This window comes from Amblyomma americanum, chromosome 1 (genome assembly GCF_052857255.1).
Source record: "Amblyomma americanum isolate KBUSLIRL-KWMA chromosome 1, ASM5285725v1, whole genome shotgun sequence".
Classification (NCBI taxonomy): Eukaryota; Metazoa; Arthropoda; class Arachnida; order Ixodida; family Ixodidae; genus Amblyomma; species Amblyomma americanum.
The window spans coordinates 356,635,462-356,649,841 of record NC_135497.1 but is presented as its reverse complement, the minus strand read 5'-3'; the positions used below and the strand labels follow the sequence as shown (position 1 = coordinate 356,649,841).

General features: G+C 54.7%; 1 protein-coding gene across 1 annotated transcript in view; it reads right to left on the bottom strand.

The window, feature by feature from the left end:
• Nucleotides 1–208: 208 nt before the first annotated feature.
• Nucleotides 209–14,380, bottom strand: part of LOC144115589 (uncharacterized) — a 63,392-nt gene continuing 49,220 nt past the window's right edge. Inside the window, exons 6-8 of the mRNA XM_077650010.1 lie at nt 3,720–4,077; nt 1,677–1,818; nt 209–689 (exon numbers count right to left, since the gene is read on the bottom strand). Of these exons, the coding sequence (XP_077506136.1) occupies nt 347–689; nt 1,677–1,818; nt 3,720–4,077 (843 nt within the window). The 3' untranslated portion in view covers nt 209–346. The remainder of the gene's footprint in view (nt 690–1,676; nt 1,819–3,719; nt 4,078–14,380) is intronic.

Sequence of the window (14,380 nt, the reverse complement as noted above, 5' to 3'; positions counted from 1 at the left end):
CACCAACTCGGCTAACTTTCGGCTTAACTTAGACTTTACAATCGCTTACTTTCGAAGTATCGAGCTTGTTTATTCCTCGCTGAGGGCAACTGACTGTGCACTCTCGGTTGCACTCAGCTGTCAGTCCTCGAATCTCACCAAGTACTCACTTCAGTCCATTCTGAATTGTAATGTGTTGAAAGCAAATGCTGTAGTGATGAGGCATGCGCGTGCCACCCAACAGACAATGTATTTTCATTCCTAGTAAAAAACAAACAAAAAGAAAGCTACAAGTTTCTGCCGGCTGATGAGGGGGTTGTTCGCTGAAGTCGCCTTCTGTCTCGTCCACCGTAATGTCGTGCACCATCTACGGGTCTCCTAGCGCGAACTCTCCGATGTTCTCGCCAGATTCCAAGTCGTGCAGTGTCTGCAGCATCTTCATCATGGCGATGCTTCGGTCGCGGGGCGGTAGTCCCCTAAGGTGCGCCGCCAGGCAGAGGCAGAAGATCTCCTCGGGGTCCGAGGAGAGCTCCTGCGCCGCCGCGCCCCCCGCCGCCAGGCGATGCGGCATCACGGCAGCCGGCCGCATGGCCAGAGGTGGTGCTGCCGCCGCAGCCACCGCTGCCTCGCGCATTTCGGCGTCTTCGCCGGGCTGCTCCTGTTTGACTTCCACATCGGCCGGGGCCGCCGCGTTCAGCGTCGAGCGTCTCCTGCGAGGGAAAAGGGAAAGAGGCGTGACAGCTAGGGTGTATGAGACACTCAAACTCGAGCTGACAGAGTGCGGTGTTATAGTGGCTTTTACCCCGTAACCGCTAACTTCCGAGTTCGCCCGTTGGCCAATCTAATTTCCTTCTGCCAGCCGCCCACAGCTCATGCTCATTTACGGCGGTTCTGTGCACTGTGCTGAGACGCCTCGTGAAAAGCCTGAGACGCCTCGTGAATTATTATTATTAATTTTCCCAGACACAGACCCCCTGGGTCCGCGAAATGGACATGCCGTACGCAGTGGGTTGCGTGCCACCCAGCATCGCGGCGATCTAATGCGAGTCGCGCAGCTTTGTGCGGACGGTAAAGCATGGCAAAACCGGGCGCTCGCTTAAGTAGCCGCTGGGCCACGTCGCAGTCACGCGAGGTAGTGCTTGTGACGCGAAGGCGGGCAGGTGTCTTCCTGTATTAATAATAATGATAATAATTGGTTTTGGCAGAAAAGAAATGAATCAGTATCTGTCTCATATATCGCTGCACGCCTGAACCGCGCCGTAAGGGACGGGATAAAGGAGGGAGTGAAAGTCCGGCCCCAGTAGAGTATCTGTTACGGGTCCAATTGAACTTCTTTTTGGAAATGTGGCGGAGAGTTTGAAGGATGCTTCACTCCCGCCATCGGTTGGCCCGGTATTGCACTGCCTCCGGGATCGGCATTGTCTTTAGCGCGTCTTTACTATCCTGTCTTCCTATCCCATCTTTCAACTCCCCTACTATCTGCACGAGGTAGCGATTGTGGCTCGGCTAGAGTCAGTGAGCACGCCTGTGCACTTTCCTTTTCTTTCTAACTGGCAACAACAGACAGACAGGGAGTGAAAGAAGAAAGGAAGAAAGAGGTGTCGTAGTGAAGGGCTCTGGAATAATTTCGACCGGAGCCCTCCACTACGGCACCTATTTCCTCCTTTCTTCTTTCACGCTCTGTACACAACACTCACGTTCGCGGCCTCAGGAAGTCATCGAGGAAGCCGAGATCACGCTCCAGCACGTTCCACTGCCCGTTGGCGCCGGCGCGCCGGCGTTTCTTGCGCTTGAGGTACGTGTCCCGGAGGGTGCGCCACCGGGTCTGGCACTCCTCCACTGCGCCAGGGAACACACGGTTTGCGGTCAAAACAACCATGCCTTTGTCGCGGTTAGGGGCACCCCACAATTAGTATACAGCTTTCGTGAAAACAAAAACCGCTCTTCCAGCGCCCTGTTGCTCTTGGTATAACTGACAGTGCCTCGTCGTGAGGGGTATGTACAGTCTCATCAAACTTCTCCGCAGTGAAGCTCCGCCCACATTTACGACCGGTGAAAAGAATTCCTCCACGACAAAACCGTAGTCCGTTAACACTTCTCACATAAACAAGAAGCTAATCGCAAAAAAAAGTTATAAGCTCTAGAATTTTCATACCTGGCTTGTTTAATAAAGTCAAACATAAAAAACTGATTCGTTTGTGGCTGGCAAGTGGTACTCCGAGATATGTGATACAGGCGTATTTTCCTTTCCTTGAAACCATTTTTTTTCATTTCATTTTCTTTCGCTTACGGGCGCCGTTCGGGTGTCCACCGAGATATGTGACAAAATTATTAATAGTACTACTACTGCTAGTGATAATAATAATATTTAGATTTTGGGGAAAGTATATGGCGCAATATCTGGAAGAAAGAGGTGCCGTATTGGAGGGCTTCGGAATAATTTCGACCACCTGGGGATCTTTAATGTGCACTGACAACGCACAGCACACGGGCGTCTTAGCCTTCTGCCTTCGGGGACTCCGGATCAGGAGATGAGCGTTCTAACCACTGAGCCACTGCGGCGGGTGAGAAAATTGGGTAATTATTTTTTGGGAAAAGCAAATGATACAGTATCTCTCTCACATATTGGCGGACCCCTAAACCGCGCCGTAAGGGAAAGGATAAAGGAGGGACTAAGAGAATGAAGGAAAAAAGGTTCCGTAGTGGAGGGCTCGGGAATTTCTGCCATATTCAACGAAACGCGGCCGCCGCACCGAGGTTCGATCCTGCGTTCTGGTGTTAAGCACACTAACGCCGTAACCGGGTATTTGGTTATGGCATATTGGGAGGCCGACGGCGAAATCGGTGCCTTTTAAGAGGGTGCTGCCTCACATATCTATACTGTAAGAAAATCGAACGCAAATGAAAGAAAATAACGAACGTTACGTTATCCTGAGAGTAAGTAGCCTAGGCCCGGCACGTAGCCAGTAATTTTTTCGGGAGGGCCCAAGGGACTTCTTACAGGGCCCTGCCTCAAGAACGGAAAGGAGGGGGTGGAGGTGCTTGACATTGAGGAGTTGCTCGGGCCCCCCAACCCCCACGGACACGTGCCTGGCCTAGGCCTTTTAGTACCCCAGCCACCGTCGGCTGATTAATTGCGACGACGGGCAGTCGTGAGAGGAAAGGCTTCCGGCACAGTACTGGACGCGGCAGCAAAATACTAATATCGCTTCGAGAGAGCCAGCAGTCTTCGAGGTACAGACCTGACGTGGCAGCAGAAGGTTTAGACCAGATACAGCAGATCGTGGATCTAAGGCACCGTCAACTAGGACGCCTGTCGACAACGGACCAGAGACCATGCAATTCCACGCGGCAGCTTGTCGCGAAGACACTCCGGCTATGAGCCCGCAATCATCGGTACGACACTCGTTCCCGGCACAGCATTCTCATTGACGAGAACAGGTGAAACGCGCGCTCATCCAAAAGACACGTCCTTCTATAGGCACCATCAGCTGTGCCATCAGCACGCCAAAGGAGCCTAGGGAAGCTGAAAAAGGCTCACGGCAATACGTAAAAGGAGGCCGATTCCGCATCGTACGGTGCCAGCGACTCCGTATAAGACGCGGTCCACACCAAGTGTCTGCGACGAAGCCAGCTGCGAGGTTGCAGTGCACCTCCGCGGACACGTACGCGTTCGAGACCGGAGCGCGAGGCCGGCGGTGTGTGCGGGCAACGCAACGTGCAAAGAGGCCGCGTCTCACCGGTCACATCCAGTGCGGCGGCGATTTCCATCCAGGCGGCCTCCCGGTAGCCGGCCTCCTTGTGCAGCTTGGACTGCTGGTCCCAGAGCTGCGTGTGCTTCTTCACCTCCTGGACGAGCTTCTCGTTGAAGGAGGCCATTGCGCGGACCCGATGGAACGGAGCACTGATCGTCGTCGTCGGGATCGGGCTTCGGAGCCGCGTGCCACCGTCTTCCTCGTCTTTCCGGCGGTGACTGACAGAGCGCTCTGCCCACCACAGCGCCACCACGAGCTGCCGCGGGAACCGCACGTGCACAGGCACCGCCAGCATGCGCTCGCAGCGCCGCCATGCTGACTTCTTTCTCTGCGATGTTCGTTGCTGCGGGTCGTGCGGAAGGCCCAATCCAAGTTTGTTTTTTTTTCTCTGTACTGCGGACATGTAAATTATCGTTTATAGGAGTTTAACTAGAGTTCCCGGGTTCGAGCCCGACCGCGGCGGCTGCGTTTTTATGGAGGCAAAAAGCTAAGGCGCCCATGTGCTGTGCGATGTCAGTGCACGTTAAAGATCCGCAGGTGGTCGAAATTATTCCGGAGCCCTCCACTGCTGCACCTCATTTTTCCTTACTTCGTTCACTCCCTCCTTTATCCCGTCACTTACGGCGTGGTTCAGGTGTCCAACGATTGATGACACTGCGCCCTTTCCTTTCCAAAAAACAATTTATTATTATTGCTCCTTGCTGAGGGAAACTGACTGTGCACGCTCGGTTGCACTCCACTATCAGTCCTGTAAGTCACCAAGTAGTAGTAGTAGTAGAAAACATTTATTCCAAAAAGGTAGGATAGACAGGCGAAAATACAGATTTTGGGTGGAGTCCTTATTTCAGGACCCCAATGTCCACCGCAGTTGCTCTTGCTTGGGATATCAGCTTTCGCTGCGTCGCCAAGTCAGAGCTGAGCAGGGCAGACTCCCACTGTTCCTCGGAGTGATGTTTGTCTAGTTCGGGGGCTTGGGATCGGAGCAGCCCCATGTTACATATGTTGTTGGAATTTCGCCACACCAGGGGCAGATGCTGTCATATCTGTCTGGAAAGATGATGTGGTACTTGTGTAGGTTAGGAAAGGTGTAGCACACTTCAGTCGTTACTGGCTTAGAGTGTGTTGAAAGCAAATGCTATATTGATGAGACATGCGCGTGCCACCCAACAGACAATGTATTTTCATTCCTAGTAAAAAAAACAAAAAGAAAGCTACAAGTTTCTGCCGGCTGATGATGGGGGTGCTCGCTGAAGCCACCTTCTTTCTTGTCCTCCGCAAAACCGTGCACCGTCTACGGTTCGCTGAGCGCGGCCTCTCCGATGTTCTCGCCAAACTCCAAGTCGTGAAGTGTCTGCAGCATCTTCATCCTGGCCATGTGTCGTTCGCGGGGCAGGAGTCGCTTGAGGTCCGCCGCTAGGCTGAGGCAAAAGAGTTCCTCGGGGTCCGAAGAGCACTCCTGCGCCGCCGCGCCCCCCGCCGCCAGGTGGTGCGGCAGAACGGCAGCCGGCCGCATGGCCACAGGGCAGGGTTGAGCTGGTGCTGCTGGCGCCACCGCCACAGCCGCTGCCTCAGCCGCCGCAGCCTCACGCATTTCGTCGTCTTCGTCAGGCTGCTCGCGTTCGACTGCGACCTCGGCCGGAGAAACCGCCCGGGCCGCCCCGTTCAGCGCCCAGCGCCTCCTGCGAGGAAGAGACGTGGCAGCGAGGATGTAGCAGGCACTCAAACTCGGGCTGGCAGAGTGCGGTGTTAAAGCGGCTTTTACCCCTTAACTGCTACCTTCCGAGTTCGCCCGCTGGCCGATCTAACTTCTTCCGCTACTAGCTCGCCGCCCATGCGCATTTACGGCGGTTCTGCGCACTGTGCTAAGACGGCTCGTGAAAAGCAGTCCACGTTCAGAACCCGACCGCGGCGGCTGCGTTTTTATGGAGGAAAAACGCTAAGGCGCCCATGTGCTGTGCGATGTCAGTGCACGTTAAAGATCCCCAGGTGGTCGAAATTATTGCGGAGCCCTCCACTACGGCACCTCTTCTTCCTTTCATCTTTCACTCCCTCCTTTATCCCTTCTCTTACGGCGCGGTTCAGGTGTCCAACGATATATGAGACAGATACTGCGCCATTTCCTTTCCCCCCGAAAAAACCAATTATTATTATTATTATTCAGAATGGTTTGGAAAAAAGTGAACTCCCGAGATCACTTATGGCCTTCTGCATGCTCGTTGGCCGCATGGCGAGCGAATGTTTTTTTTCTTTAGTTATGGTTTTCGTTTTTCGATTTTACGCGCCGATGGTAATGACTCCTCCACTTCGTCGTCACCACCACCTTAATCGGCGCAGACCTGTCCACTGCAAGGTAAAGACGTCTTCCATTCATCTGCAATCAACCGTGCAGCCCCGCTATGTCCCCTACAGTTCCTGACCTCCTCTGCCCACCCGACTACTCCTCGCCGCCCCTTGTTTACTTCCTCCCGTAATCAACTCTGTTGTCTGTGCTCCCCGTTACATCGTGAACACGTCCAGTTCCCTTGCAAGAATGACGGAGGACTGCATTTATTCACACAGCGGTGGTGCGTGAGCGGGAGCTGACAGTTCGCGGCCTGATGTTAGCGGAATCTAAGAGGAAACCCTCTCACAGTGTCGTTTCCATAAAAAAGGCTCCCATTCGAATCCTATAGTACATCCAAGCTACCCCGAACATCAACCGCACAACAGGAAACATCCCCCCAGTATGATGCACAGGGACTTCGCTCTGCAACTCAAAGAAGAAAAGTCTCCAATGGCCGCCTGCCCACAGTGCAATAACATGACTCACAGCCTTAACCTCCTTCCTCCTCCACGCCTTTCACATCACAGCTTTCGTTCTTTTGATCTCCTCCCCTCCATTCATCCTTAAAGACGCCAGCTAGTGCCCCCAGCCACCCCCAATGAAGGAGCCGAGCCGGCTTCGAAATGTTGGGTTTCAAATTAGTTTTTGGTTGAAGATGTGCAGACTTTATTATAAGCCGTTTCCATTTAGCATGTGGCCCACTTAGCGTCAAAAGAAAGGATAAAAAATATTCCACCTCAAAATGTGCTGCCGTATACGATGGTCGCGAGAGACGCAAGACATTGCTGGTTGGAAATGAAAGGGAGCTAATGACGACGTGTACTATCGTGTACACAAGTGTCCACCGCACGCCAGCGCTGGCTCAAGTGGGCATTGGTACTGCGTCACCTCGAGACACTGGTGTCGACACCGCACATGATGCGTCCATTTGTGGTGCAAAGAATGGTTGCCCTTGATCCCGAAGCACGAAACGTTACTTATGTGATGGTATACGCTCTTTGTGAAGCCTTAGCAGAATAGACGGACGGTGTGGTGCAGGCTGGCTTGTCGACTACTCTTCGTCAGCATCGCTTTTCGGACCAGGCGAAAGGAAAACAGCGCGACTGCTCCCAGACGCAGACGCCCTCGGTCCGCAAAATGGACATGGCGTACGCAGTCGGTTGTGTGCCACCCAGCAACGCGGCGATCTAGTGCGAGTCTGAGCGAGTCGCGCTTCGTGCAGCTTTGTGCGGACAGTAAAGCCTGGTAAAACCGGGCGCTCGCTTAAATGGCCGCTGAGACACGTCGCAGTCGCGCGAGGTTGTGCTTGTGACGCGAAGGCGGGCAGGTGTCGTCCTGTCTTATTATTATTATTTAATAATAATATTGTCACGGTGTTGGTGACAAGAGAGGACCTGTTAGAAGGCAGGGCTCGGCAGCACGTCCTTCAGTTGGCGAGACGGCGAACTTCAACGTCTTTCAAAACGAGAGCACCACGAGCGTCGTCTTCTTTCCGAGCGCCACGAACGCCACCTGGCATTCCTCCCCTCTTAAAAAAAAAAACACGCGCAGAAGAGCGCACGAACACAAGCACACACACAAGCACACACAAGAGAGGCACGAAGATTCTGGGTGGGTCACCGTGCCAAATACGGCTTCAGGCGCAAAACATGGACGATCTCTGGACGGGGCTTTCGACGGGTTCTCTGCTGGGAAAGTTCAGCGTCCGGTTCTACCTCGTAATTAACGTCGCTGACGCGCCGCAAGACTTTGTAGGGACCGAAATAGCGGCAAATGAGTTTTTCGGACAAGCCGCGTCGTCGAACAGGTATCCATACCCAAACCTGGTCGCCGGGATGGTAGGAGACTTGTCTGTGCCGGAGGTTGTATCGCCGCGAGTCTTTGTCTTGTTGCTGGGTGATGTGAATACGGGCTAGCTGACGAGCCTGCTCGGCTTCGTGGGTAAACTCCTCAGCGTCAGCAGAAAGATGGTCATCGGTTGCGCAAGGGAGCATTGCGTCGAGCATCGTCTGAACCTCCCTGCCGTAGAGGAGGCGGAACGGTGTGAAACGGGTCGTCTCTTGAACTGCTGTGTTGTAGGCGAATGTCACGTACGGTATGATCGTATCCCAATTCCTGTGTTGTACATCGACGTACATCGCCAGCATGTCCGCCATAGTCTTATTAAGCCGCTCTGTCAGCCCATTTGCCTGCGGGTGGTAAGCAGTAGTTTTCCGGTGGGTCGTCCCGCTTAGCTGAAAAATTTCGGCCATCATCTGGGAAGTAAATGAGGTTCCTCGGTTGGTAATGACGTAGGTCGGGGCGCCGTGCCGAAGTACGATCTGATGCACGAAGAAATCCGCAACCTCGGACGCTGTGCCACGGGGTAAGGCTTTGGCCTCGGCGTATCGAGTGAGGTAGTCTGTGGCAATGATGATGTACCGGTTGCCACCCGAGGACAAAGGGAACGGACCGAGAAGGTCAATGCCGACCTGATCGAATGGGGCGCGTGGTGGTGCAATAGGTTGGAGGAGTCCCGGAGGCTTGGCGGTCGGGGCCTTACGGCGCTGACATTGCCGACAGCTCTGCACATAGCGTTTGACAACAGTGGCGAGTTTGGGCCAGTAGAACAGCTGGCGGATTCTGGAAAGCGTGCGAGAGTATCCTAAATGGCCAGAGGTTGGTTCGTCATGGCACGCAGAAAGTATTTCCTCCTGAAGTGTTGTCGGCACGACGAGGAGATACGCGCGCGAACTGGAACCAGGGTTCTTCTTATAGAGCACGCCTCGTTGCAGGGAAAACGACGACAGGTGTCGAGAAAAACATTTAGGAACGGTGGCTGGCTGGCCTTCCAAATAATCGATGAGGGGTCGTAGCACTGGATCGGCGCGTTGTTGGGTTGAGAAATCAGAAGAATTGATAGCCCCAAGGAAACTGATGTCGTCGTCCGTGTCGGGGGTTGCGAGTTCGACAGGCGCACGAGAGAGGGTGTCGGCGTCTTCATGCTTATGTCCGGACTTATAAACAATGGTGAGGTCAAACTCCTGCAGGCGTAGGCTCCATCGCGCCAGGCGTCCAGACGGGTCACGCAGGTTGGTCAACCAACACAAGGAGTGGTGGTCAGTGACCACTTTGAAAGGGCGTCCATAAAGATAGGGGCGAAATTTCGCAGCAGCCCAAATAATGGCGAGGCATTCTTTTTCTGTCGTCGAATAGTTCATCTCTGCGCGTGACAGAGCGCGGCTTGCATAAGCGATGACTCGTTCAACGCCATCCTGGCGTTGCACGAGAACCGCGCCGAGGCCGATGTTGCTGGCGTCGGTGTGTATCTCAGTGTCACCTCGCTCATCAAAATGGGCAAGAACGGGCGGCGTTTGAAGTCGCAGGCGGAGCTCGGCGAAAGCCATTTCTTGCTCGTGGGACCAAACAAAAGGTGTGGTGTCACGGGTGAGGCGAGTCAGCGGTTCTGCGAGGTCAGCGAAATTTTCGATAAAACGCCGATAGTAACTGCAGAGCCCTAGGAAGCGCCGAACAGCTTTCTTGTCACGTGGCAGTGGAAATTCCGCAACCGCGGCCAGCTTGTCGGGGTCGGGCTTCACGCCGGCGGCGCTGACGACATGGCCGAGAAATTTCAGCTCCTGGTAACCGAAGTGGCATTTTTGGGGCTTCAATATCAGGTTAGCTGAACGAAGGGCTTCGAGGACCGTCCGCAGGCGATCAAGGTGTTGACTAAATGAGTCGGCGAAAACCCCCACGTCGTCGAGATAGACTAGGCAACACTGCCATTTAAGACCAGAAAGGACAGTGTCCATCATCCGCTGAAATGTGGCAGGCGCAGAACAAAGACCGAAAGGTAGAACTTTAAATTCATAAAGGCCGTCGGGAGTGACAAAGGCCGTCTTCTCACGATCCCGCTCATCGACCTCAATTTGCCAGTAGCCACTTTTTAGGTCGATGGACGAAAAATAACGAGCGCGCCGAAGGCGGTCGAGAGAGTCGTCAATACGTGGCAATGGGTAAACGTCCTTCTTCGTGACTGCATTCAGCTTCCGGTAAACGACGCAGAAACGGAGGGTGCCGTCTTTCTTTTTAACGAGGACGACCGGCGAGGACCATGGGCTGTTGGAAGGCTGAATAACGTCATCTTCGAGCATCTCCTTAACTTGGGACTTAATGACTTCGCGCTCTGTAGACGATACCCGATAGGGGTGTTGACGGATCGGGTGTACGTCATCGTACGTCACGATGTGGTGCTTGGCTATGGTAGTTTGACGCACTTTCGACGAGGAGGCGAAACACTGTCTGAATTCGAGCAATAGTGCACACAGCTGCTCCCGTTGGCTGGTTGACAGCGCGGAGTTGACATCGAGGCTCTCGAGGGGAAAAGGAGGCTGCACTGGTTCTGAGGAGAAGCACTCGGAAACATCGGAGATGCGTTCGATAAAGGCTACGGAAGTGCCGCGAAAAAGATGCCGATGCTCGTGCGAAAAATTGGTAGCAAGTACCTGTGACTGGCCACTGTGAAGATGGATCAGACTGCGGGCCACGCACACGCCTTGCGTCAACAGTAATGACAGGTTGGTTTCGGCGATGGCGTCACCGTCTTGAAATGATTCGCACTCAACCGTAATGAAGGCGCTGGTTCGAGGCGGCAGGGTGACTGTGTCCGTAGAAACTCGAAGTGTCTGGCTTGGTCGCGGCGCGTTGGGGAGGGCGACAGCACTCTCAGTTGAAAACGTGACCTTGTTATCGCGTAGGTCAATAATCGCCCCATATTCACGCAGAAAGTCGACACCTAAGATGAGGTCGCGCGAACAGTTATTCAGAACAAGACAGCAGACGACAAATGTGGACTCCCGGATTTGAACTCGGGCGGTGCACATGCCGAGAGGTGCAATCAAATGACCGCCCGCAGTGCGAACGTGTGTGCCAGCCCATGGCGTGAGAACCTTTTTGAGGACGGCGGCGAGCTGGCTGCTTAAAATCGAATAATCAGCACCAGTATCTAATAACGCTCGAACGTGGCGACCATCCAGCATCACAGGTATGTCTAAGGAAAGCCGCTCACGAGATGCAGGCTCCGGAGAGGATGATCGGGCACAGGCGTCGTTGTCTGCAGGCTGTGCCACCGGTAGTTCGTCGGCGTGGCGTGTGCTTTCTAATGGGGTCAGTGCGTCGGAAGTATCGGAGAATGCGGGCGTCTGAATCGGTGAGGCGCCGTCATGTGTCAGTGTCGATGTGTCGAAGCGAACGGGTACTGCGGACCTCGGAACCGTCGAAGCGTCGTTATGTCGAGGGAGTGTCGCTGTGTCGGAGTGAATGGTGACCGCGGACTTCGGAACCCGCGAGGCGTCGGCATGTCGTGCCCGCGGCGATGGGGGGTCCCCCTCAGAACGACGTCCAGCGAGCCCACCCCCTAAGGTCGCTGGTTGCAGTTTTCCCGCCGTGGGCTGGGCGACCGGCCTTGCGCCGCCCGGGAAAAACTCGCGGTAGAAGGTGAAGGACGACTCCCGGGCGATGGGGATCGAGCCCGCTGGCGACGAGACTGTTGCCAACGTTGGTCTTCAAGAAAATCCGCGACGGCCCTGGGTCGTTCGCCATAGCGGGGTCGAGGAGAATCGGGGGGAAACCCTTCGAGGCCCAGACGGCGGTAGGGGCAGTGCCGATACAGGTGACCTGGTTCCCCGCAGTGAAAGCATAGGGGGCGTCTGTCGGATGTGCGCCACACGTCGGCTTTGCGCGCGGACGGTCGGGGAGCTTCCACGGACTGCAGCACGGGTGCAGGCGGCCCCGGCACTTCAGCAGGAGCCCGAACGAAGGACGCCGGTGCAGGAGCAGGGGACTGCAGGGCTTCGGCGTAGGTGAGACGACGGTCAGGCGCGAAAGGAGGAGGGGATGGACGAGCCTCACCGGCAGGTAAGGACGGCCGGAGCACTTGCTGCACCTCCTCGCGGACAAAGGTCGCCATGGAGCTTTGAGCTGTGGTAGGGGCCCCGTACAGCTGCCGGATTTCTTCGTGCACAATCGACCGTATGAGATCGCGTATCCGGGAGGCATCGGTGCCGTGGAACGGTAACTCGCTGGAAACGGAGGCGGCGGATACGGGTCGATCGTACGCGGATGCTCTTTGCTGAAGAACCCTCTCGATCGTGGAAGACTCAGTGAGGAACTCGGCGACAGTCTTCGGAGGGCTGCGGACAAGGCCGGCAAAAAGTTGCTCCTTGACGCCACGCATGAGATGGCGCAGTTTTTTGTCCTCGGGCATTGCAGGGTCCGCGCGTCTGAAAAGGCGCGTCATGTCCTCGACATACGCTGCAACATTTTCATTGGGCAGCTGAACGCGAGATTGCAGAGCGCGTTCTGCCCGTTCGCGACGATCCGAGCTGCCGTATGTGTCTAGGAGCCGACGCCGGAACTCACTCCAAGAGACCAGCTGATCTTCGCGGTTCTCGAACCAAATCCGAGCGCCGTCCTCCAGGCTAAAGTAGACGTTCCGGAGCTGGGCGGCGTCATCCCACTGGTTGAATGCGGCAACGCGCTCGTAGTGCTGCAACCAGTCTTCCACGTCTTCAAAGATGTCGCCGTGGAAGGACTTCGGGATGCGGGGGTTCTGGAGCGTGAAGTAGGGTGTCGACGCCCCAGGCATTGGGATGCTCAAGGCAGGTTGCTCCGTGGACATACCGGATGGAACAGGCTCGGGGGGTAAGCCTCGAATCCGGCGGCGAGTACGGTGAACAGGCGTCGTGACGGGAATTGGACTGGAGCTCCGACTAACGGTTGGGGTACGGGACATGAGATCGATCCGACCTCCACCAGATTTGTCACGGTGTTGGTGACAAGAGAGGACCTGTTAGAAGGCAGGGCTCGGCAGCACGTCCTTCAGTTGGCGAGACGGCGAACTTCAACGTCTTTCAAAACGAGAGCACCACGAGCGTCGTCTTCTTTCCGAGCGCCACGAACGCCACCTGGCAATATTAATAGTAATAATAATAATAATTGGTTTTGGCGGAAAGGAAATGAATCAGTATCTGTCTCATATATCGCTGCACGCCTGAACCGCGCCGTAAGGCAAGGGATAAAGGAGGGAGTGAAAGAAGAAAGGAAGAGGTGCCGTAGTGAAGGGCTCCGTAATAATTTCGACCGGAGCCCTCCACTACGGCACCTATTTTCTCCTTTTTCTTTGACGCCCTGTACACAACACCCACGTTCGCGGCCTCAGGAAGTGATCGAGGAAGCCGAGCTCCCGGTCCAGTACGCTCCACTGCCCCTTGGGGTCGATGCGTCGGCGCTTCTTGCGCTTGAGGTAAGCGTCCCGGATGGTGCGCCACCGGGTCTGGCACTCCTCCACAGCGCCAGGGAACGCACGGTTTGCGGTCAAAACAACCGTGCCTTTGTCGCGGTTAGGGGCACCCCACGGTTAGTACATCCCTTTTGTGACAACAGAAACCGCTCTTCCAGCGCGTCGTCACTCTTGGTATAAGTATAAATGACAGTGCATCGTCGTGAGCGGTATGTATAGTCTCATCAAACTTCTCCGCAGTGAAGCTCCGCCCACATTTACAACCGGTGCACAGAATTCCTCCACGACAAAAACGTAGTCCGTTGTTAACACTTCTCTTGTCGCGTAAGCGAGAAGCTAATCACGCGAAAAAAAAGTTATAACCTTTAGAATTTTCCTACCTGGCTTTGATGAAGCCAAACATTAAAAATCTGTTTTCGTTTACTTTTGTGCCTGGCTTGTGGAGTAATACAGTACTCCGAGATACTGGCGTAATTTCCTTTCCTTGCATGGCCAGATTCTGGTTCATCCGCTCCTAGTTCACAACGCCGCCACCACGGGCCGTATGAAGTTGAGCTCCTCCTCCTTCTCTTACATTCTTCCTCCCGGTTTGAGAGAGAGACGCTAGTAAGCTTCGCCCATTGTCCGCTTTGTGTGTCCTCCCCTCAAGCCAAGCTCCTCGGGAGGGGGGCACCCTTCGCGTTTCTGTTTTTTTTTTCCACCCAGCGTGTTCGAAACGGGCTGACTGTGCGGCTCCCCTAGTCTGTTCCTTTACTGCGGTGCAAGAAAAGAAAGAAGTCGGGTTGGCGTTGAAGCGGTGTACACGCCCCGTCTTTGTCCGACTTTGAGGGGCCATTTGTCAAAAACTACTGGCGGTATATATGCACATCACACAAGATATGGCTAAACGTTCCAGAATTGTGCCAAGGCCCAGCTATCACTCAGTGAGTCCAGAGCATAATGCGTGGAATAGAATTTTTTTAGCGCTGCACCCAACTTTTCCCCGTGGGACGGTCTGTGTCTTCATGGTAAATGGTGTTTTGCTGTACAGAAAATCTGATGACT